Source organism: Sitophilus oryzae, unplaced genomic scaffold (genome assembly GCF_002938485.1).
Source record: "Sitophilus oryzae breed Bouriz unplaced genomic scaffold, Soryzae_2.0 scaffold_1059_pilon_pilon, whole genome shotgun sequence".
Taxonomy (NCBI): Eukaryota; Metazoa; Arthropoda; class Insecta; order Coleoptera; family Curculionidae; genus Sitophilus; species Sitophilus oryzae.
In genome coordinates, this window is record NW_022145681.1 from 2,912,147 (window position 1) to 2,934,182 (window position 22,036).

The 22,036-nt window shown below is 31.8% G+C and overlaps 2 protein-coding genes across 4 annotated transcripts in view; both read right to left on the reverse strand.

Moving 5' to 3' along the window:
• Positions 1–3,086, reverse strand: part of LOC115876706 (ATP-binding cassette sub-family B member 6, mitochondrial-like) — a 36,690-nt gene extending 33,604 nt beyond the window's left edge. The window contains exons 1-2 of the mRNA XM_030892596.1: positions 2,954–3,086; positions 2,628–2,770 (exon numbers count right to left, since the gene is read on the reverse strand). Of these exons, the coding sequence (XP_030748456.1) occupies positions 2,628–2,760 (133 nt within the window). The 5' untranslated portion in view covers positions 2,761–2,770; positions 2,954–3,086. The remainder of the gene's footprint in view (positions 1–2,627; positions 2,771–2,953) is intronic.
• Positions 3,087–5,673: 2,587 nt separating this feature from the next.
• The window catches only part of LOC115876713 (zinc finger protein rotund-like), a 567,417-nt gene continuing 551,054 nt past the window's right edge, over positions 5,674–22,036 (reverse strand). The window contains exons 2-4 of one of the 3 annotated variants that reach the window (XM_030892609.1): positions 19,963–20,198; positions 9,939–10,228; positions 5,674–9,168 (exon numbers count right to left, since the gene is read on the reverse strand). In XM_030892609.1, the coding sequence (XP_030748469.1) occupies positions 8,687–9,168; positions 9,939–10,228; positions 19,963–20,198 (1,008 nt within the window). In that variant the 3' untranslated portion in view covers positions 5,674–8,686. The remainder of the gene's footprint in view (positions 9,169–9,938; positions 10,229–19,962; positions 20,199–22,036) is intronic. The other 2 variants (XM_030892619.1, XM_030892626.1) reach the window with 2 other exon arrangements.

The following is a 22,036-nucleotide window of genomic DNA, read 5'->3' on the forward strand; positions in this document are numbered from 1 at the left end:
TTTGGGGAGCAGATAGGTTCTGGTCCAGTTAGTAGAGTCCCCTTTTCTAGCTAGATCGTTTGCTTTTCATTGCCTTATATCCCTTTGTGGGCCGGCACCCAGAGTAGGAGGACTTTATTTTCTTTTCGGAGTTTTTCAGCTTATCTAGGCATTCTTTGACCAACTTCGAATTGATGGTCACTGATCGCTTTTTGTTTCCGCTAGTTCCTATCTAAGAAAAGTTAAGATGAAGAATGCCTGAAGAATGCTGAGGTAGGTGCCCATTGGTTCGGAGTATTTAGTTTTCGGACCAAATCCTCTTCTCTGTTCCTATTGCTCTTTTTGGGTTTTGATTCGTTTGGCTAGTTTTACCACGCTTAATCGCTGCCAACGAAGCGCGTATATAAACGCTCAGTTTTGTAGATATTAGTTTAGTTTTAATCATCTGCTGATGATGCTAACATGGTAGCGAAACGCGTGCCCAGTGCAAGTGTAAAGTATTTTGGTGCATTGTGGCAAATTAGTGTTTTATTTTGCTGTTGTAACACCAAAGGTTCCAATCCTCAACTATAATTTCCAGCTGATCCAAGAAGAAAAAAGTTCATTTTACACATAAAAAACGTAGATGAACTCGTTTAACATTTCCTCAAAATATATCATTTCAAAACTAGATGAAACATTTAAATATTCAGAATTTTTTTAATAATTGAATTTTATATTAAAGGAACCTCGAAAAGAACAATTACAATATATTTCCCGGATTGTCTTTATAAGAGGAAAAACTTTTTTGTTATTAAACCTTTTGAAAAAACGCATTCATTACAAAGTTTTTGTTTGTTCTAAAATTATTAACGCCATGATGAATGAATTTTTCTTAAAAAGTTAATGATAAAGAAGAATTTCCTCTTGTAAAGACAATCTGGGGTGGAGCTCTGTAACTAAATAGCGATAAAGAATACTGACCTTGGTCGTACAAACTAAATGGCAAGCGACAGTATTCTTCATCGCTACCGATCGCTAATTCGTTACAGAGTGCCACCCCTGGGTACATACTGCAGATCTATAAATAGAAACTTCTTCTAAAGAAAACTTATCAGAGTGCAAATACTAAATAGAAATATTAATAATATGTGAACAAAAACTATAAAAATATGCTAGGATATTCATGTATCTTTCTTTATATTTTAATTGTACTAATTAAAAGAGATGATAAGGAAGTAAGTATGTAATACCATTCTTTAAATGACATATTTTAATTACTTAGCTGATAGCTACCTATATTTAAGTTTCTTTATTTACATTAGTTTCTATTTTTAAAACTATGCCAAACAACTATTGTCTGCCAAATGTTTTGTGATTTGGCGTGAAAAAATAAACAAAAGATGTAATTAAAATAAATATATAAATAAATATAAAGCAAGTTTGCACAAAACAGCTAGGATTTAAAAAAATTTCTGAGCTACTTTATTACTGAAAATAAATGACTGAATAAAAAGTTATGTATGTATGTACAGAAATCCATTTTAAATTTTTAAATCATTTTTCGATTATTCTAAACTTTTTTTAAAGCTAATAGTACGAGAGCTAGCAACGTCGGAAAAACAAGTATTTTAAGACGTCTGGCTCTTTGATATATCTGTTACTATGCTCTCTAGAACAGCATGCGGCCCGTCTGGCTGCCGGTAAACGTTGCGTTCCCTACTGCGCATTGAAAGAAGATCCTATATTTTTATTAGTCCTTTAAATTCTAGTATTGAATATAAATCGAACGTGTCTCCATAGCACAGTGCGTAGAGTTTCCGACCATGAACCGATGATTCAGAGTTCGAATCCGGGTCAGGGCAAAGACTTTTTTATTTTATTTTCGTTTATATTCTGATAGTAAAGTATTAAATAATTCTGGTAATTTAAAAAAAACAAATATTTAATACTTTACTATCAGAATATAAACGAAAATAAAATAAAAAAGTATTTGCCCTGACTCGGTTCATGGTCGGAACTCTACGCACTGCGCTATGGAGACATGTTCGGTTTACCCCTCGACAGAAATACATTACTAGCTTCCAATAGTAATGTATCTCGATTTAGTTTCTCTCAAACAAATATTTAGAAAAATACAGAAATAATAAAACTCCTAATCTTTTCTGCCTACAAAACTCGGATTATAAAAGGAGGAATTCCCTATGTTAATTACGGAATTATCTATGTTATTATTACTGTAATGGTACTACAACTGTATGGTACTACAATAATAAATGTTTCATTGCAATAAAAAAATTAAATAGAGAGATATTTTAAAACATATACACTAGTTTATTCTTGTCAAAATATAAGTAAATACATATCTGAAAATATATTTGTCTGCTAAAACAGGAGTTATAATCAGAGTAGGTAATATTAAGGTGATCATATTTTGTCATACAGACATAAATATATTTACTATATGCATTATATTATCATTTGGGATAAACCATTCTGAATTCTATTTTCAGTATTTTCTATTGATATGTGTATACACTTCTAACAGTTCTTAATCTGTACGTGTTAAATATCTTATATAGATAAGATAGGTAATGTCTCCCTCTAAGTCAATATTAAGAAGCAAAATAAACATTTATCTTATACGTTATACTTGGTTTTATACGTACCAGCTATAAGAATAAATCCAGCAATCACAGAACTTGTTAAGGTATTTATAAAACACTGATTAATACCATGATCAATCCAAATATCCCAAATGGATGTATTTGGTGGACAATACGTAAAATTGTAGAGCAACATTGTTACTTAACTAAAAAAAATTGGCAGTGATATAATATGAAGATTTATTTAAATTATTCTTATTGCTTCCAATACAACTAAATGAAATATGAGATGCTTTCAAACTGGAAGTTTCATTTAGGATTTAAAGAACTTAGGATACACAGACACCAAATGAAAAATTAACAGAAATCAGTAAATGCAAAATTCTTACCCATTAGATATTATATTCAGCTGAAATAAATCATAACTAGTAGAATAAATTATTTCTTACAATAATGCGTTGTTATTTAGCATTCTATTTGTTTAGTCACTATATTTTGTAAATGCAAATTGTAAGGTTAGGAATGCACAGCTGGCAGCTGACAGCTGATTACAGTAATTTATCAAAAAACAATTATATTTTTTGAATTTCCCGGTAGATGGCACTGTATCTAGTGCTTTTACTGATGACCAGTAGATGGTAGATGTAAAAGTTTGTGTCCTGTTTGTGTCGTTTATGTCAGAAACTTTTTTAATTATTATAGGAATAGGGAGAGATATTTGGTAATATTTTTTATTATCCATAGTATCACCCACACACAAAAAAATACGAATATATTCATAGTAAAATCAAAGGTAAAATCAAAAACCATACTTTTGCCATCTACCGGATATAATGGAAAGGAATATGACGATCGTTTTCTTAAACCGCTTTTTTATCGAAGTACAACTGGTTGTACACAGATGTCGATAGATGTGCTAATACATATATTTTTAATTTTAGAAATTATAATTATTTCGGAGAGTCTTCATTAATTTTATTGAAATTTAAATGACAAAAGACAATTGAATACATCCCATTAAGTTAAAATCAATCTTTTTATATGATTTTATCATGGTAGGTACAAAGAAAAATGTAATTTTATTCTTTCATCTATTGTATAAGCGAAACCATATTGACGATATAGAGCATTATTTTAAGAACTAAAATATTCCATTTGAATGAGGGTGCCTATCTTTTGCTAAGAGCTTTAACATTTGACTTCCACAAAAAAAAAGTATGAAAACTACCTCCACCCCTACATACATTTTTGTGAAATTTTGAAATATTTTCCAACTACACGGATGATCGCATAATCTTTGAGAAAAAAAATTGGGGATTTTTTTTTCAAAGCTAACCTACAATATACAGGAAGTTACAATATGCCGTGGACATAATCACCCAAAATCTTATTCAAATTGTAATAAGGGTTCCTAAAATATCTAAAAAAAGTGTTTATTTTTTTAAAGTTTGATACCCTCTAGCGGACAAACGAAGCAGTTTTATATAGAGGTAAATTGAGTTCAATGAACCTATTTTGATTCCAAGTTCTATGTCCGCGGAATATTGGGACACCCTGCATATGTATACAAGGCGGTCCGAATTGTATTCGGGACTTCGGCAGTATACACTGGAGATAAAAACAAGTAAAAAAGTTCGTATAAATTTATATCCTAAAATGCTTTGTTTTTAAGATACAGGGTGTAGAAGTCTGATCCACAGATAACAGAACTAATTGGTTTGATTTTTATTTGGATTATTTCCAAATAATTTTTGATCACGCCGATATTTGGATGAAAATTGGTGTCTGACAGCATGACCCCTACTACATGATAGAGGACCCACATACGTTTTAGTTGTTTGGAATACAATTGGAAATTATTTGAAAATAAAACACGAAATATAAAAATGAAACTTCTACACCCTGTATCTCCGAAACCAAGCATTTTAGAAATATGAACTTTTTTGACTTATTTTTATTTGCAGAATATGCTGTCGAAGTTTCTCGAATACAATCCTGACCCCCTGTATATCAATATAAGTATTCGCTTTTCAGTTTTCAAATTAATGCTACAGTACGTCGCGTCGCGTCGATCCGTTCTGTAGTTACGGAGCATACGTAGGGGGAAAACAAAATTCTCTGTTAGCCAGCAATTTATGGGCATGCTATAAATATTTAAATAAATTACTTATACAAAAATTTTAAAAATACCAAATGTTTTATTTTTAACGTTTTTCCACGTAAATTAAAAAAATCGGAAGAAAAACAATAAAAAAATCAATAAAATCAGGCAACTATTTTACCGATAACGACTGCACTGTTCTCTAAGCTCGATCTAGTACCCTTTTCATAAATGAGTGGGCTTATAGTGCGTTTTCCCCAAAAAATCCTTTATGGGTATACGTCTACTTTGTAGACGTATCTGTTTTAAAAAAGTAAAGTGTTCTCGAATAGTTGAATTTTAAATATTTTAAATAGTTTTTTTCTTTATTCTTTGTATTTATTTTTTTTACTTCCGACGACGGAAAAAGATAACTTTCAGAAACGTTAAGCATTTTTTTTCTTTTATAGGCAAATTTGTATAACTGTGTACATAACTTCTGACAAGCAGTGTCCGTTTAGGTTTAACGCAGAAGTGTTTATAAAAAATAACTATTTTATTTTGTAGATTTTCTTGCAGTGCAGTGGCGAAATACCCATAAAGGCTTTTTTTGGAGAGATGAATCCGCCACATAGGTATAGGTAGATATTTTTTAGTGTGTTTTGCGGTGACATACTCGTCAAGTCCACGTGGACGCTGCTAAATATGCTTTGTAGTAAATTGATCATACTCCAATATTGTTTCCGCATTTTTGAAATTCCTTTGGTAGACACAGATCCGGTAGACTAACATTAATTTGAAATTTGATTAAAAACGTGTGAGTAATTGTGCACTAAATGAAATGTACCACATAAATGTGTAGTTTATATGAATATTAACGTTTGATAAATATTTCCGTATATTTATTTTTATTAAAAATATTATTTAAAATAAAACTAACATGGACTTGCGTTGACTTTATTTATTTAGTTTCTTACATTCAATAAACATACTATAACATTAATTTCAAATACACCAATAACTTGAAATATTATTTCTAGGTGTGCTCAAAAAATCTTCTAATGTAGACAATCTATATAAGTGTAGAAATGAAGTATTCATGGAAAAAATTCGTTGTGTTCAAAATTTTCAGAAAAATAAAGAATATGTGATACAGTACGACACTCAGTAATATTTTTTCCTTTAGCCTAATATTAGATGTTTATTATAGACATGAATTAACAATATATTTTTTATGTTCAGTTAAATTTAAATGGGTCCTTCTTCAAATATCTTAACTACGTTCTTTAAAAATTTCAAACTTTATATACAAATTGACTACCATATTTCAGTACGAAAAAATATCACAGATACAAATATGGTGTGAAACAAAAGAAAAATAAACGCAACGGAGGTAAAAGAAAATAAAACAATAGAAAATAAGTGAAAAAGAAAAATTAATTTTTATTTAATAAAAAGTAACAAAAACCGTAAATTTTATAAATACATTTTTTAACTTAGATCACAAGCTTACCAAGGGAAGTATATTGTACAAAATGTACTTCAAGTATAAACCTAACTAACAATTTTAAAGCTTGTTCATACTTAAATATTAACTAAATCTTTTTACGTTGTAATAACATTAACGTAACGTGTTCATTCCTTGTAACCAAATGTTTTCGAAAATTATAACAATATCCGTATACCGACTTACAACGTATACAACAAATTTTTAAATTATTGTGATATCGGAGGAAAAGTAAATACAATAAAATCTACATATCCGAATATGTTTTAGCTGCATTTTTATAAATAATGTAATAATGTACTTATCGAGTATACAGTATGTTAAATTTTACTAACAAAATAAAATGGATTTCCCAATGCGACGCTACTATTCGTAACAATTTGATGAAACACATAGAATGATGAATGTATCATGTATATATTATGTAAATACAAACTAATACTATTAATATTTGCACCAAAAACTTAAAAATATACAGAAGGATGCCAAACAAAAGTTTAGAATTCTATTACCCGAAACACTGGTAGAGATTCACAATAGAAATACTTAATGTAGAGATGTAGGAAAATAATTGGTATAAGTACGTATAATAAATTATATTAATATTTGAGCTATTTGGAAAGTTTTAAAGGCAGCCATATTAACCCATATGCTAATAAAAACTAAAAGTATAATATAAAATTAAATAAATTCTCTTATATGGCTGCCTTCAAAATGTTAATTGTAAATTATTTCATCAGTAATTAAAAAAATTATAAACTCTGTACAACCTTAACTAAATCTATATTCACATGTCTTTATATACTTTTCTTATGCACAGTTTTATAGGCAAATCCTTAAAAGAAATATAAACATGTCTAAATATTGCCTTCAATAATGGTTTTCGAGAGGGTTTATTGACTTATTTTTTTTATTATAAGATGATAAGTTCAGTAAACGTTAAATGTGTTTGTGTTAAAATATTTAACTATGAAATCAATGCTTTTCAGTTTATACCACGTACCTTAAACTTGTGTAAATTCTTAAAAGAATATTTATGATATGTAAGACATTTTGAACAAATACTTTGATTCAATACTGAAATAAACATTACGGACCTTACCATCTTAAATATAACTTGTTTTAAGGTGACTGTTAGAATTTTAAACTGCGTACGTTAAGCCTCGGTTTCAAAAGCATATTATGTCGCGACATTCTAAGGAACCAATGAGAGTTAACGAAATTGTCAGTTAAAAAATTTCGTCGATCTTCATTGGTATTTGAAGGTGTCACCAGTGACCAAACATTGTTCTGAAAAGGAACGTCATTGATAGAATCAGTTTAAATTTCATATTTAATAGTAATGCTTAAACTAATGTTACAATAAAATAACCTACATATAGAAGTACGTGTGTGATAAGTTGCGAAACAGAACTCGTTTTAATGAAGAAATGTAGTTTATACCCCGAGCAATGTCAAGGGTTTTGTGTCACCTTTACCTTAATATAGTTATACTCGTTACACAGGCATAATAACACTTAACAATATCAATGTTAAAGAAATAATTAATATCCTATTTACAGCAATTTAATTTTAATTAGCGCGGTTGAGCGACGCGACGCGTAAGCAACCTTTATTCAAAACAAACGGACAATTAAGTTGCTTCTTGCAGCGTGAGAATAAAGATATTGTCAGATAACACTATATAAACAATTATAGAGTAGATGACATTTTTGATGAATCCAAAAAACATTTCCGGCCATGTCGGCTTTATTTTACAGTTACTGTAATAAAAAAGGGCTTATTGTTATTAAAACAATATATTTTTTAAATTTTTAAAATACAATATTCATTTTCTACGTTATTCATAAATTGCGGATATTTAATATAAAAAACTTATTTCAATGATAATAATTTGTATCTATAACAGGGTTTAAAGATATTGTCAAATAGCACTGTATAAACAATTATAAAGTAGATGACATTTTTGATAAATCCAAAATAAATTACAAAAAAAATTACTGTAATAAAAAAGGGCTTATTGTTATTAAAACAATATATTTTTTAAATTTATATAATACAATACTCATTTTCTACGTTATTCATTTTTTAATATTATTTAAATTGCGGATATCTAATATCAAAAACTTATTTGAATGATAATAATTATTTGTACCTATAACAGGGTTGCTAAAAATAGTCAAGATCTAGTCTTAAGAGATAGTTCACTGACTTATTTCTAAATATTTTGTTGGTTTTACATACTGTTACATGTTATTTATTTACACATTGTATGTATCATTAGCCATAGCACATTTTGCACCATTTGTCCCGTGTGGACTCTATATCTAAGACAAAATAAACACGTCATAATTCCAGACGAAATGAAAATCTTTTCATGTATTCCATTTACTATAATTTTGTAGCAGTATTCAGGCAGTCACCAATATAAAACAACCCTTAAATTAAAAATATGAGATCAACAACATGTCACGTTATCCACTCTCGAAAAATCTGCTTTTTTCCTACTTATAACTAAGTTCGCCCCTTAAACCTTTACTTATCTTTTAACCCTCCCAATATGGAATGTTCCATAAGACTTGAGTTTGGTTGGTGAGCGTAGCTTCGAATCTGCTGCAGTGAAATCAACTGATTCGGGAAGCCGTTGCTCGGTTGGCTCTTGGGCAAGTCTAGGCTATTTTGTTTTTGGAATGATAGAGCATCGTAGATGTACGGCCTGTTAGGAGCTAGCTGGTGGTTCAGATGGTTTAAATGTCCAGACATTGAGTTAATAGGCGTAAAGGCTGAATTGGTGTTGCTTTTGGAAATGGACGTATCGTACGAGTTGCCTAAATTTGCATTAGGTGTGCCCGGTGGAGGTGGTGGATTCTGACCAAGCTGTTGTCTAATAATTACCAGATCTTCGTTTTGTTCTAAAAGACCTCGTGGAATGTCATTTGGATAATCGTGGATGTTCTCAGCACTGTCAGGAGAAACTTTGGGCCAGTAAGGATGATCCAAACCTCTATGATTTAGACCTGCAAATAAAACATTTTTTTAGTACTTAATTTATATTAAAAGTTACCTATTTTGAAGTGAAACTTCATTACGCGCGCCGCGCCAGGAGTAAAAATTCAAGGCCGTGACATTACACGCGAGACGACACGCGACATGACAAGTGAGAGGAAAAGTGGTAACGACAGCCTATGACCTTTGGTATGTCGATAGATTGAACTACGACCAACTTGAGCGTATACGGCACGTGTCACTGTGACAGATAGTTTTGGCATAGAAATCATCAAAAGTTGATGTCCGATCGCGACCAAATTTGGTGGGTAGCCTATGAGCGACGGTGCACACGATCCCACCCTGCAAAGTTGGTTACGATGTTTCGTTTACATCTTCATCAGGGTGGGACTAAGGATTTGATATTGACGAAAAATGTTGGTCATTTCCGGTATAATTGGGGACGGGCTACAGAACGGTCATTTTAATACAAATTTTGTGAAAGTGAATAAAATTATTTATTATTTATTAATTCTTATATATATATATATATATATATATATATATATATATATATATATATATATATATATATATATATATATATATATATATATATATATATATATATATATATATATATATATAATTTATTACTTTTTCAACATTTAAAACTACACTTTTTCAAACATGCCCTTCAAATCCTTCAATTTAATAGCTGTTAAGTAAGAAGTTTCACTTCAAATATGTGCACATAGTGCACACACAATTTTTCTAGACTGTATTATACAACGATACTTACCAAGAGTTGGTCCTATAGGTGGTCTTTTGTCTGTCCTTTCTGCATGTTTCTGCATGTGCTTTTGTAAGTACGTTTCTTGCGTGTAGCTCTTACCACAATACTGACAAATGTGTGTTTTCAGATGCTTGCTCTCCTTATGCTTGGGAATATGTTCCAATAGAGAAGGCTCATCACTGAAACACTTGTAGCAGGAATTACACTTGTAGGGCTTGTCGGTTTGGTGACACCTGGAATGTGATTGCAGGTTGCTAAGCTGAGAGAACGCCTTTTGGCAACCAGGATGCCTACACCTGAAACAATAAAATTCGGGTAAATAGTGGAACAATATGAACTGAAAAAAAACACATATCTATAAAACAATAATATAAATAAATGATTTAGTAGAGTAGTATATAGCTGTATAGTAAATGACGTAGGTATCGTAAATTGATCGACTTGTATTGAACATATCAAAGCGGTGTGATACAGGGAAGGGATACTACGAGGCAGTTGTGGTCATAAATTACTTGTACCTATTTTAGTAAGATAGTCAGCAATACATTCACATTTAGTTGTCTCAAGAGCTTTCAGAGCAGCTTAGTTATACGAATATGTATTGTATCTATTCTTCTAGTGGTCAAAGTTTTAAGATAATTTGATACCTATATATGAGCTATAGTTTGTGTGGGTGTTGATCTACGTAGAACTGAATTCATTGTTAGTTTTATTTGACAATAATTCATCTGATTTATATTTCTGTCGAAAAAATAACTCCTTTGATTACGATTATAACAAAGCCGAATAAAAAAACACACCATGATCGTGTCAAAAGAACCGAAAACGACCGTCCCGATGCCATAAACAATTTGCCGAACAATTAGAATTGAATTGAATCAGATTTTTCCCTCCCATGTAGCGCGAGAGCGATAATGAATATTTATCGAGAGCGCTTTACATTTTTTACTGTCAAGGTCGACATACACGCGTAATAATAACAATAAAAGCGGATTGCCGATACTGACCGTGCCGCATGAACTTTCGCTTTTCCTGGTGCGAGTTTTATGTAAACACTTCCGCGCGTTCCGAGTTTTTTTTGCAGTTTATAAACAATTACGCAATTTTTACAAGATCATTTTAGGATGAATCAATGCAACCCAGACCCCTCCAATTATTGTCTTGTTCTTGTTATTATCCGTTATTTATATATTATCCAATTCTCACGATTCTTTTTTACACATCGTTATACATCGTTCAAATCTTATAAATCCGTGCTGGCCACGATTCATTGTGATCCGATATCCAATTCTCACGATTCTTTTTTACACATCGTTATACATCGTTCAAATCTTATAAATCCGTGCTGGCCACGATTCATTGTCATACGATTCAATTCTCACTATTCTTATTTACGACTCATCGTTCAAATCTTATAGATCCGTGCTGGCCGCGATTCATTGTCATCCGATTCAATTCTCACGATTCTTTTTTACGGCTCATCGTTTAAATCTTATAGATCCGTGCAGGCCACGATTTATTGTCATACGATTCAATTCTCACGATTTTTTTTTACGGCTCATCGTTCAAATCTTATAGATCTGTGCTGGCCACGCTTCATTGTCATCCGATTCAGTTCTCACGATTCTTTTCTACGGCTCATCGTTCAAATCTTATAGATCTGTGCAGGCCACGATTTATTGTCATACGATTCAATTCTCACGATTCTTTTTTACGGCTCATCGTTCAAATCTTATAGATCTGTGCTGGCCACGCTTCATTGTCATCCGATTCAATTCTCACGATTCTTTTTACGGCTCATCGTTCAAATCATATAGATCCGTGCTGGCCACGTTTCATTGTCATCCGATTCAATTTTCACGATTCTTTTTTACGGCTCATCGTTCAAATTTTATAGATTTGGCTGGCCACGATTCAATTGAACGAACCGGATTGCAAGCAATGAATCGAATATCACAATTCATTTTTAATACTCGTTCAAATAAACGACTCGTTCAATCTTTGCCCACCGCTATTATATACCCCTAGGGGGTCTCCATAAATCGAACCCATCAGTAGGGGACCCTGGCAGTTTAACTCTGTAAGAGTAGGGTTTCCAAACCGGGATCCCGGTGTAGGTTTATTTGGAAATCCCGATATTAAATACCGGGATCCTGAAAATCTCTAAAAATTTAAATGTCCAATGTAAAATGATTCAACTTTATACACTTCAGTCTTTCAAAGATAATATTTTATTTATACTAAGCAGAATGTCGAACAAAATTTGTAATAACATCAAAATCAGAGTCAGATCTTGGTGGAAGAAAGCTCTTATAAACGATTTAAAATTAATGGAACTCATTTAGTAATACTTACATCGCTAATAATGTTTTCTTATTAAAATTGCGGAAACAAATCGACAACTACTTATATTGAAATAATCGAGATATGAACCTTGTCATATTTTTTGACTGCAATCGTGAGGTAATTGAAAACGCGAGAAAGTTATTGGTCACGGCGTATTATAAATTTCATATCTGTAAAAGACAAATGAAGCGAATCAGAAATGATATTAGTATATTATTGTTTATTTTACCACTAGAAATAGAGACAATGAATACGTATTAAAAAAATAGATAGTGAACTAATGGACTTATGAATAGAATATATTTTGTCAAAACGAGCAAACCCTTACCTGAAGCTGTATTGCCAATTGATACTATTAAGTTACGGTAGATTGCGCTGTAAAGTTACTAGTTATTGTTTATCATCAGTGAATAATGAAAACAATTATAGATGTACTTATTGATTTATTCCTGAATTATACAAAGGTTAAAATTGAAACAACAAACAAAGATTGGAGATTGTATGTCCCTCTTTCTTGAGTTATTACTCATTATACAGTCTCAGGGCTTTGACAAAAGCTAGTAGCGTTGATTGAAAAAATAAGCTAGTAGGTTTAAAAAAGCAGTTTTACAGAGGCTAGTTCCCTATCTCTGATATCAGTCGTAAAAAAGTTTGTGGCACGAATAGTTGTCGTCTTGGCACACTCAGTGATATGGTGTTCTGGTATTTACCAGTTTAGGTAAAAACGGAAACCCTATTACTAAGACTTCGCTGTCCGTCGGTCCGTCTGTCACAAAGGTCTATCTTAATAACCGTTATAGCTAGACAGTTGAAATTTTTACATTTTTACAGATAATGTATATCTATGTTGCCGATAGAAGAACAAATATTAAAAACAGAATTAAATAAATGTTTATAAATAAAAAGTACTTTCACTAAACATTATCTTTTAAGTAAGAATTTTACATAGAATCTTTCAAGTCCTCGGTGGCCGCATGGTTTAAAGCGTTAGGAGTTTACGCTGCTATGACGTTGGAGCCGTAGTAAGGCAGGTTCGAATCCTAGTCAAGGCGACTTTTTTTAATCGTTTTTTTTTAATTTTTACATATTTATTTTTACTTTTTACATATTTATTATTGATTAATACAATTTTTAGTCGTGTTTCTTAATTTTTTTTAATTACCTATACGGCATTCAAAATTTCGGCTAAATCAGAAAAAAAGTTTATAATAATATAGTGTTTAATGTTGTATAGATAATGAATGGTACGGAACCCTTGGTGCGCGAGTCCAATTAGTCCGAGTTTATGGGTATTTCGCCACTGCACTGCAAGAAAAATCTACAAAATAAAACAGTTATTTTTTGTAAACACTTCTGCGTTAAACCTAAACGGACACTGCTTGTCAGAAGTTATGTTTACAGTAATAAAAATTTGCCTAACAAAGAAAAAAATGCTTAACGTTTCGGAAAGTTTATCTCTTTCCGTCGTCGGAAGCAAAAAAAATACAAAGAATAAAGAAAAAAACTATTTAAAATATTTAAATTCAACTATTCGAGAACACTTTACTTTTTTTAAAACAGATACGTCTAGAAGAAACCGTTGACAATCGTTTTTTTTGCTTCCGACGACGGAAAGAGATAAATTTTCCGAAACGTTAAGCATTTTTTTCTTTGTTAGGCAAAATTTTATTACTGTAAACATAACTTCTGACAAGCAGTGTCCGTTTAGATTTAACGCAGAAGTGTTTACAAAAAAATAACTATTTTATTTTGTAGATTTTTCTTGCAGTGCAGTGGCGAAATACCCATAAAGGATTTTTTTGAAGAGATGAATCCGCCACATAGGTATAGACATTTTTTTTTGATTCTTAACCACAAACAAAACATATTAAAATTAACTGAATTGTAATAAGAATCAAGGTACGCTAATTATAACGTACATATGTTACGGTTAAAGTCCTATGTCCGGTTAATGTTGACATTAACAGGTTAATGTTTGTGTTTGGTTATGTTTTTGGTTGTTTTGTTGTGTGTTATTTTCGAGATTAACTGGGTAATGTCGACATTAACCGGACATCGGACCTTAACCGTAACATATCGTCGGCTTTATGACGAAAAGGCGTATCTCGATTTTTGGCGATTTTGAGATATCAATCATGATATGCCCAATGGGTCATATTTAACATAGCGAATTTGCGCATCTCAATATTGTACCTTTTTCATTTTATATTCGTTTAAAAATTTGCCCCATCTCAAATACTACAATTCTTCGTTATGACGAAGAGACGTATGTTGAGATAGGGCTCTTTGTTATATCAATTGTTATACCAATTGTTATACTACAAGAAAGATTGAATTTGAGATAGATCCTTTTGTTTTAAGTTATGAAAATGGTACCTAATTATTTTCTGATGGTTGCTTGGGACAAAATAAAACTTCTATCATGGCAGCAGCTCTCTTTTACAGTGTGATTTTGAGTCTGTTTTTGCCAAAAATCATTGTTAGAATGAGCTAGACTCTGCACCTAGCTGTATCGGGTATGCAAAAGATTGTCCGAGAATAAATGGCCGAAGGAAAATTGATCGAAAGCAAAACAACGAAACGAAAATTGCCCTGATGGAAAAATTCCCGAAATTATAATTTCCCTAAGAACATTTTAGCGGGCCAAAAACTTGCCCGAAAAATACAATAATTTTTATCTCATTATCATTGTCAGTTACCATTGGCATTGTCATCCCTGTCAATTTTTGGAAAATTTTATTTATTGTGCCTATCATCATCCTGCATAAACACGTAGAATGGAAGTCGAATTTGTTATCATTGAAAAGGGCAAACAGAAACTGTTAGTCCACAGTTATTTGTATCAAAAAGGCACGAATGAAGAAACATGTTTTGTTTTTGTTTAGTTTCGTTTTTATTAAATGGACCGTGAGTTTAAATGCCTTGTATTAATGCCCTCAATTAACTGAATAATTACTAAAAATATATTAGTTAAAAAAATATTTTTGTATAAAAAACAATATTATTAAAATAAGTTAGATAAGTGTATTTTAATTGATTATTGTCTTTGCTTCTGGAATGAAAATTGTCTTTATTTTCAGTTGATCTAATCCAACGCGAATAAAAGTATTTAAAAATATTTGTTTCTGATTTTTTGGTGATTTTCAGATTTTTTCTGTATGTATGTATTTTATTTTCTTGTATGTATTCCATAATGTGAAAATTGTATTTTTTTCCTTATTAAGAACACTTTACCATCATTTTTTAATTTATTTTACATGGGCGTATGTATACTATTCGTTAGGAAATAAATTTATTATTATTATAACAAAGAGGCCTATCTCTATTAAACAACAAAAAAGAAATTATTTATTAGAATTTACGCACAATTTATCTTTAGAACGTTTCCTCAATGTCTCCGTTTAGTGTTAATACAAAAACACTATTAAAAAATTAAAGACTTTACATTTATTGGCCAAATAAAGTAAGCGATTTTCTTTAAATTGCTCTCCTGAAAAGTAGCAAAAATCGAGATACGCCTTTTCGTCATAAAGCCGACGATATATATGATCGAAATAAAAACCGACGTCTAGTTCCCCATATAATTTTACATATAAAATGACAGCGATCTTAATTTCATAGCCATAGCTGATGCCGTTTTTTTTCGACCATATTGTATTACCCAATTTCCAAATTGTTCTTGTTTTTGCATGATCTTTTTCGCAGACTTTTTGTGTAACGTTTTATTTAAATTAAAAGCTTATTATTATTTTTTCTAATTGTTTGTTTTTTTTTAATAAGAGAGATGTTTATAAGGGTCCCATCTGGCTGTATAAGTTTGAGAAATCCTGCCCTTACCAATTAAAAAATCACTTTTTTTGCTCTTTATTTCATTAGCGTTTAACATGCAAAATATCAAAGACAATCAAATTATTGTTGAGAATGATTGTTGTCGCGAAGATAACGGGATTAAAGGTTATCGATTTTAGGTCACTGGACTCCCGAAAATTGTGACGTTAAAATAATTAGCATTATGATCTTCTCTTATCAAATTTCTTAATTATTAAGGATCATACGTATTACGTATGACGCAAATAAACAGTAAAGTTTATTTTATTATAAAACTAGCTGACCCGCTTAACTTCGTACTGCCTAACAGTGAGTGAAGTGAATGTCTTCTTGCGGTCCGAATGATCTGGAATGATTTAGAGCAATTCAGACAGTATTTTCTCTATACAGAAAATCGTGTATCTAACTTCGGTAGGTGATTCTACTGATAAAAGTATAACAAAAAGTTCCTATGAACATATGCCCTAAAATGCTCCCCGAAGAAGTTACAGCGCTCGAAAGGCTAAATATAATAAATATACACTCACCGGCCACTAAAAACTAGTCCCAATTTCAGAGTTGGATTTCTCGCGAACCACTCATTAGATTATTTTGAGCATATACAGAGCACAACAATATGCCGAAGTTTTCTGCTCGAATTTTGTGACACCCTGTAGGGTGCAGCAGTTGTAGTAGCTATTGCCAAACCAAATCACATTGTAGCCTCATCTTTTGTGAGCATTTTATTTTTTTAATCACAACATTATCTCTGTTTGTATTGGAGATACGCTGCTTTAAACCTAACGTCTCGGAAAAATGCTTTGCAGGCAAAACCGCGATCAAACCAATTCACATGTAAATGCGCAAACTGAAGACGTACTCAACGATGTCTTTGAAGTAGCTGGGGTCCTGTGGCAGGCCTCCTTGCAGACAAGCTGTTTTCTTTTAGTCTTCGTTGGATTATTCTCTCACTGACTTGAGTTCTACGCACGGCTTGTAGCAGATGCTGATTCTGAAACGCTGTAATGCTACGATTTCGTAAAGTATTCAAGATAATAAAGCGGTCGTCAACTGCATTTGTCTTCCGGAACCCACTCGTCTGGTGAAATTTCCCGTTTCCATATACCGATTCCAGGCATCCTGGACTGTTGTTCGAGGTATGCCCAGGGTATCGGACACATAACGTTGACTTCGGCCATCCTCAATTAAAGCCACAATACGAGCAACATCCGTCACAGATAATGGCAATATTTAATTTCACAACCGTTGTTGTCATATTGCAAATACTCATAAATCCGTTTTCGCCTATGTCGCCTTGATTATTTACACATAAAACTTTCTGCGCTTGCGAAGCATTTTTCCGAGACGTTCGCCAATAAAAAAAGAGATACCTATGTCGTGATTAAAAAAAACAAAATGCTCACAAAAGATGAGGCTACAATGTGATTTGATTTAGCAATAGCTACTATAGCTGCTGCACCCTACAGGGTGTTACAAAGTTCGGGCAAAAAACTTCGTCTTATTGTTGTGCCCTGTATATGCTCAAAATAAATTCGGAATAAAAATTTCTGACGTAGCATCCATTAAGAAGGAATTAATTTACAATTTAAAAAAAAATCATCAAAATCTAATGAGTGGTTCGCGAGAAATCCAACTTTGAAATTGGAACTAGTTTTTAGTGGCTTGTGAGTTTATTTTGTTTAATTATTTTAATAATATTGGATAAACCGTTTTTCTTGAAATTTGGTACTCTTACGCAAGGACTGTATTGATATGTATTACTGTATTCTAAAGGACTGTTCGATCGCGTCAAATCGCCGCTATCGTAGTTACCGTGGATGCTTACGTCACGCAGGGACCAGCGCACCACAATGCGGCGGATAGTTATTCTAGCGGGACAAAATCTTAGGAGCGATATTATATGGTTGGTTGACAAAAATGTATCAAAATACAAAGAATATATACGACCAGTAATATCTTATCAGTACACATTTTTGGCTTATTTCTGACCAAACGGTTTTGTCCCGCTAGTTTTATCTTCCGCCGCACTGTGCGCTCGTCCGTTAAACGCAAAAATAACTGTCTAAAATCTTTAGCGCGAACTTCAACTCGGTCCCTAGAAAACGTCAAAAAACTGACAGTACAGGAAGATAGGAATCGAACTATCCTTATCTCTATAGTATCCTTGACTCTTACGCACTTTTATCGCTAAAACGAATGGATATAATGAAAAATTCCGTTTTTTAACTAAAAAAATTACAAATTTACCAAAGATATTTCGAAATATACTTTCAATTTTTTTTTCGCGAACAATTTTTAACATATTACAAATGAATTGATTTTTTTCTGGGGGAAGTCATTACCTCTTTTATCCCTCCAGTATATGCGCCCCTGCCGCATTGTTTGTAACGAAAGATTATGTATATTTCCAATCAATCATAGAAAATATAATTACATAACAGTTAATTAAAACCTCAAGGCAAAGTATGTAACATATAACGTAATACTAAACTATATATCTTTTTACTATAAATATGTAATAAATAGGCATTTGTTGTACTTTATATCCAAGGCCCAAAGAAATTTCTGATATATTCAATAAACATATTATACAGGGTGAGTCTTAAATAAGAGCAAATATTTTTATGGGTAGTATATTTCGACCCCAGAAACACGACTATGAGGGTTTTTTTTCGCCAATTTATTTTTTTGAAAAATTTGGAAATTTTGGAGATTTTTTTAATTTTTTAGTTAAAAAACATAATTTCTTCATAATATGACAACATAAGTAGTAAATTTACAAGAAAGAAAGTCCGGAAAAGATCCAGTGGTTCTCAAAATTTAAGCAAAAAAATTTTTTTTGGAAAATTTCAAAGTAAAATATCTCGGTTATTTTGGGTTTATTTGAAAAACGGCAAGGAGAAAATATGTTTCTTTTACGGAGATCTACCAGCCCTGAAAATATTTGCACTTATTTAAGACCCACCCTGTTTATAGCTAAGTTGACTCATCTTTTCGGAATTTATTTGAAAAAATTGGCGCCGGGAGGCACGTATAGCCGCCCATACTAAAATATGTTAATAAAAAGCAATTTTTTTTATCTCAAAAACTGCGTCTTTGACTGATTTTGATGTTATTACAAATTTTGTTGCAAATATTATTCCTAATCTTAAATTAAAAACCGCGTTTCGCTAGCTACTGTAATTTTGGAGTACGATTTTTAAAAATTTTTAACCCCCTCCCATACCTCCTTACCAACCCCCCACCCCTACCAAAAACTAATGGCCAGATTCTCGAGTGCCACAGTATTTTTGTGCCAAATTTGGTTAAAATCGGTTTAACGGTTTTTAAGTTATCGTGTTACAGACGGACAGACAGACAGACAGACACCATGAAAATATTTTGTATTTAGGTCATTTATGACCTAAATAACTCATTTTGAGTGAAATTAAAAAAACTTTTTTGCCGATCTTAATATTTTAAGATTACCTGTTGGTATGGTCGGCTAAAAAATGATGGAATTACCACTAAATATGCCTAATAATGTAAAGAATATGTTTTTTAAATTCAAATACCGTTCTTCGTAGTAATCTTGCTACAGAAAAAAAGTGCCTAGTAATTTTAATTTTAATAGTTTCGTAAGATAAGAATGTCCTTCACGCTATACAAGTTTGTGCTTTGAGAAATTTTCACAATGTCTGCTTTTAACAAGTAGCTTATCTTGTTTCTGGTGCAAAAAAATACATTTATGCCCTTTCATGACGCGTAGTTTTCATGATTTCAATTAGATAACACAATTATTATTGTGCTCTAGCTTTTAATTTGACCCAAAATAATATTACAATAATGTAGAAATTAAAATATGTATATTACTTACTTGTAAGGCTTGTCCCCCGTGTGTGTCCGAATGTGCTGTTGTAGATGACTAAGCTGCGTGAATTTCCTTTGGCATATTTCGCATCTGTATGGCTTAATACCAAGATGAATTCTAGTGTGCTGAGATAGATAGGAACTATTTGCGAAGGCTTTGCAACACTGCGAACACTTGTAGGGTTTAGCTTCGCGCATATGTGCCTGCGTGTGCAACTGTAGCTCGGCTTTGGAACTGAACACCTGAAACAAAAAATTAACATTGTTTAATTGCATAATACAAAAACTAATTTATGATATTTATTCTAGTTCGAGTTCTCTTATCAAGATATATTCAAAATTTTTGTCAGGCTACATTTGAGCATTAGCGTAACTAGCAATTTATCCTGGGGTGGGCCTGGAGGAGGCCTGGAGTTGAGCCCAGGGGGGGCCTAGGGCTTTCGTTTTTTTAAAAATGAAAAATAATTTTAAAAAACACATTTTTTGAATAAAACGTTTCATGAATTTCTCTATTTCTCTAGTAATTTTCATATACTTGGTTATCAAACCGTGTTCCCGTAGATTACTTAAATACCTACACATTTTCTAAAAAAATAAAAATTAACGCATTTTTTGAACACAACAAAATAATATTAACTAAACAAAACTAGAAAACGTCATTTTTTACTGCGTTACAAGCAAATAAAAATTAATACGTAGCCAAGATAATTCAGGATTCCTCTGGGGGTGCCCAGCAGAACATGGGGGGGCCCGGCACCCCCGGATCCCCTGTAGTTACGCCAATGCATTTGATTGAGATTTTAAGCATACTAATATTTTTCTACTGATGCTTTTCTAAAACTATTAAAAAATTTGTAAAATATCCCAGCATTAAAAGGTTTCTGTTTCTTTTAAATTTAAATTGTAAATTTCTTTCTTCTATTTTTTAAGCACTAATTGTTTAGATAATAGCTCAATACATTAGCAGTTAATAAATCAGCAAGGCAATGTTAATTCGTTGGTTCCAACATTAAAAACGAGATAGGTACATAAAGGCATCGACTAGAGTAATTAACTTGAACATTATACGGTGATACTTAGGGAGATATTTTCGCAAATAAAAATAGCCATCTTATACAGACCGATAATGGCAAAAACGATAATCAATAATTAAGAAAAATTAACACGATGACAAGGGACTTGGATGTAATCATTAACTTCGACTAGGCATATCGTAGCGTAATGCATTTTTTATGTTAATTTTAAATGTCGATCGCGACAGCAATTATTTTATTTGAAATTGGAATTAATGAGACAATTCTGACTTAGTTAAAATTTTATGACAATGTATACTTTTTTATATACATACAGGGTGAGTTTCCTACGATGTTCTCTATAGGTATCTCGGAAATTACTGGAGATAGAGAGTCGGTTAAATGGGGAAAGAATTGCAGTTTTGTGGGGCCATAAATATGCGCCTTTCAGATTTTTAAAAAAGTTCATGGCTTACTAGATATTTCCAAAAAAAAAACAAATTTTGGCTATTTTAAAATTTGTCCCTAATTCCATTATAATCTATTTTAGACAAAAAAAAATTAGATAAAAGTTGTAGATAATCACATCCCTCATAAGTTTCTGTTCTACAATTTTTTTAAAAGCCTGTCATTTTTGACATATGACACAAACATATGTTTTTTAATGGAAACCATAGTTGGCCATGACTTAATAAAAAGCGCCATTTTTTGAGCTTTTCAGCGATATAAGTTGTAATATGTTTTTTTTAATTACTGAGTTATAGCCAACTCTCATCTTTCTTGACTAATTTCACTTAGTTGGTATGGTATTCTTATTCTGTTATGATTTATAACTTATAAAAAGACAGAATATATTATTAAACGGTTCTTTACAATTTACATAAAAAAAATAAAACTTGTGTCAGACTCGCGACGAACTTTGGTCTGGAGAGCATCTGGAAGAGGAGCACGCTTGAATGCAGTTCAACCCCGTGTCCCGTTTCAAGGGGGAAGCATTATGGTATGGACAGGTATAATGCACGGAGCTCGAACTCCTCTTGTTTTTATTGATGGCATAATGACAGATGT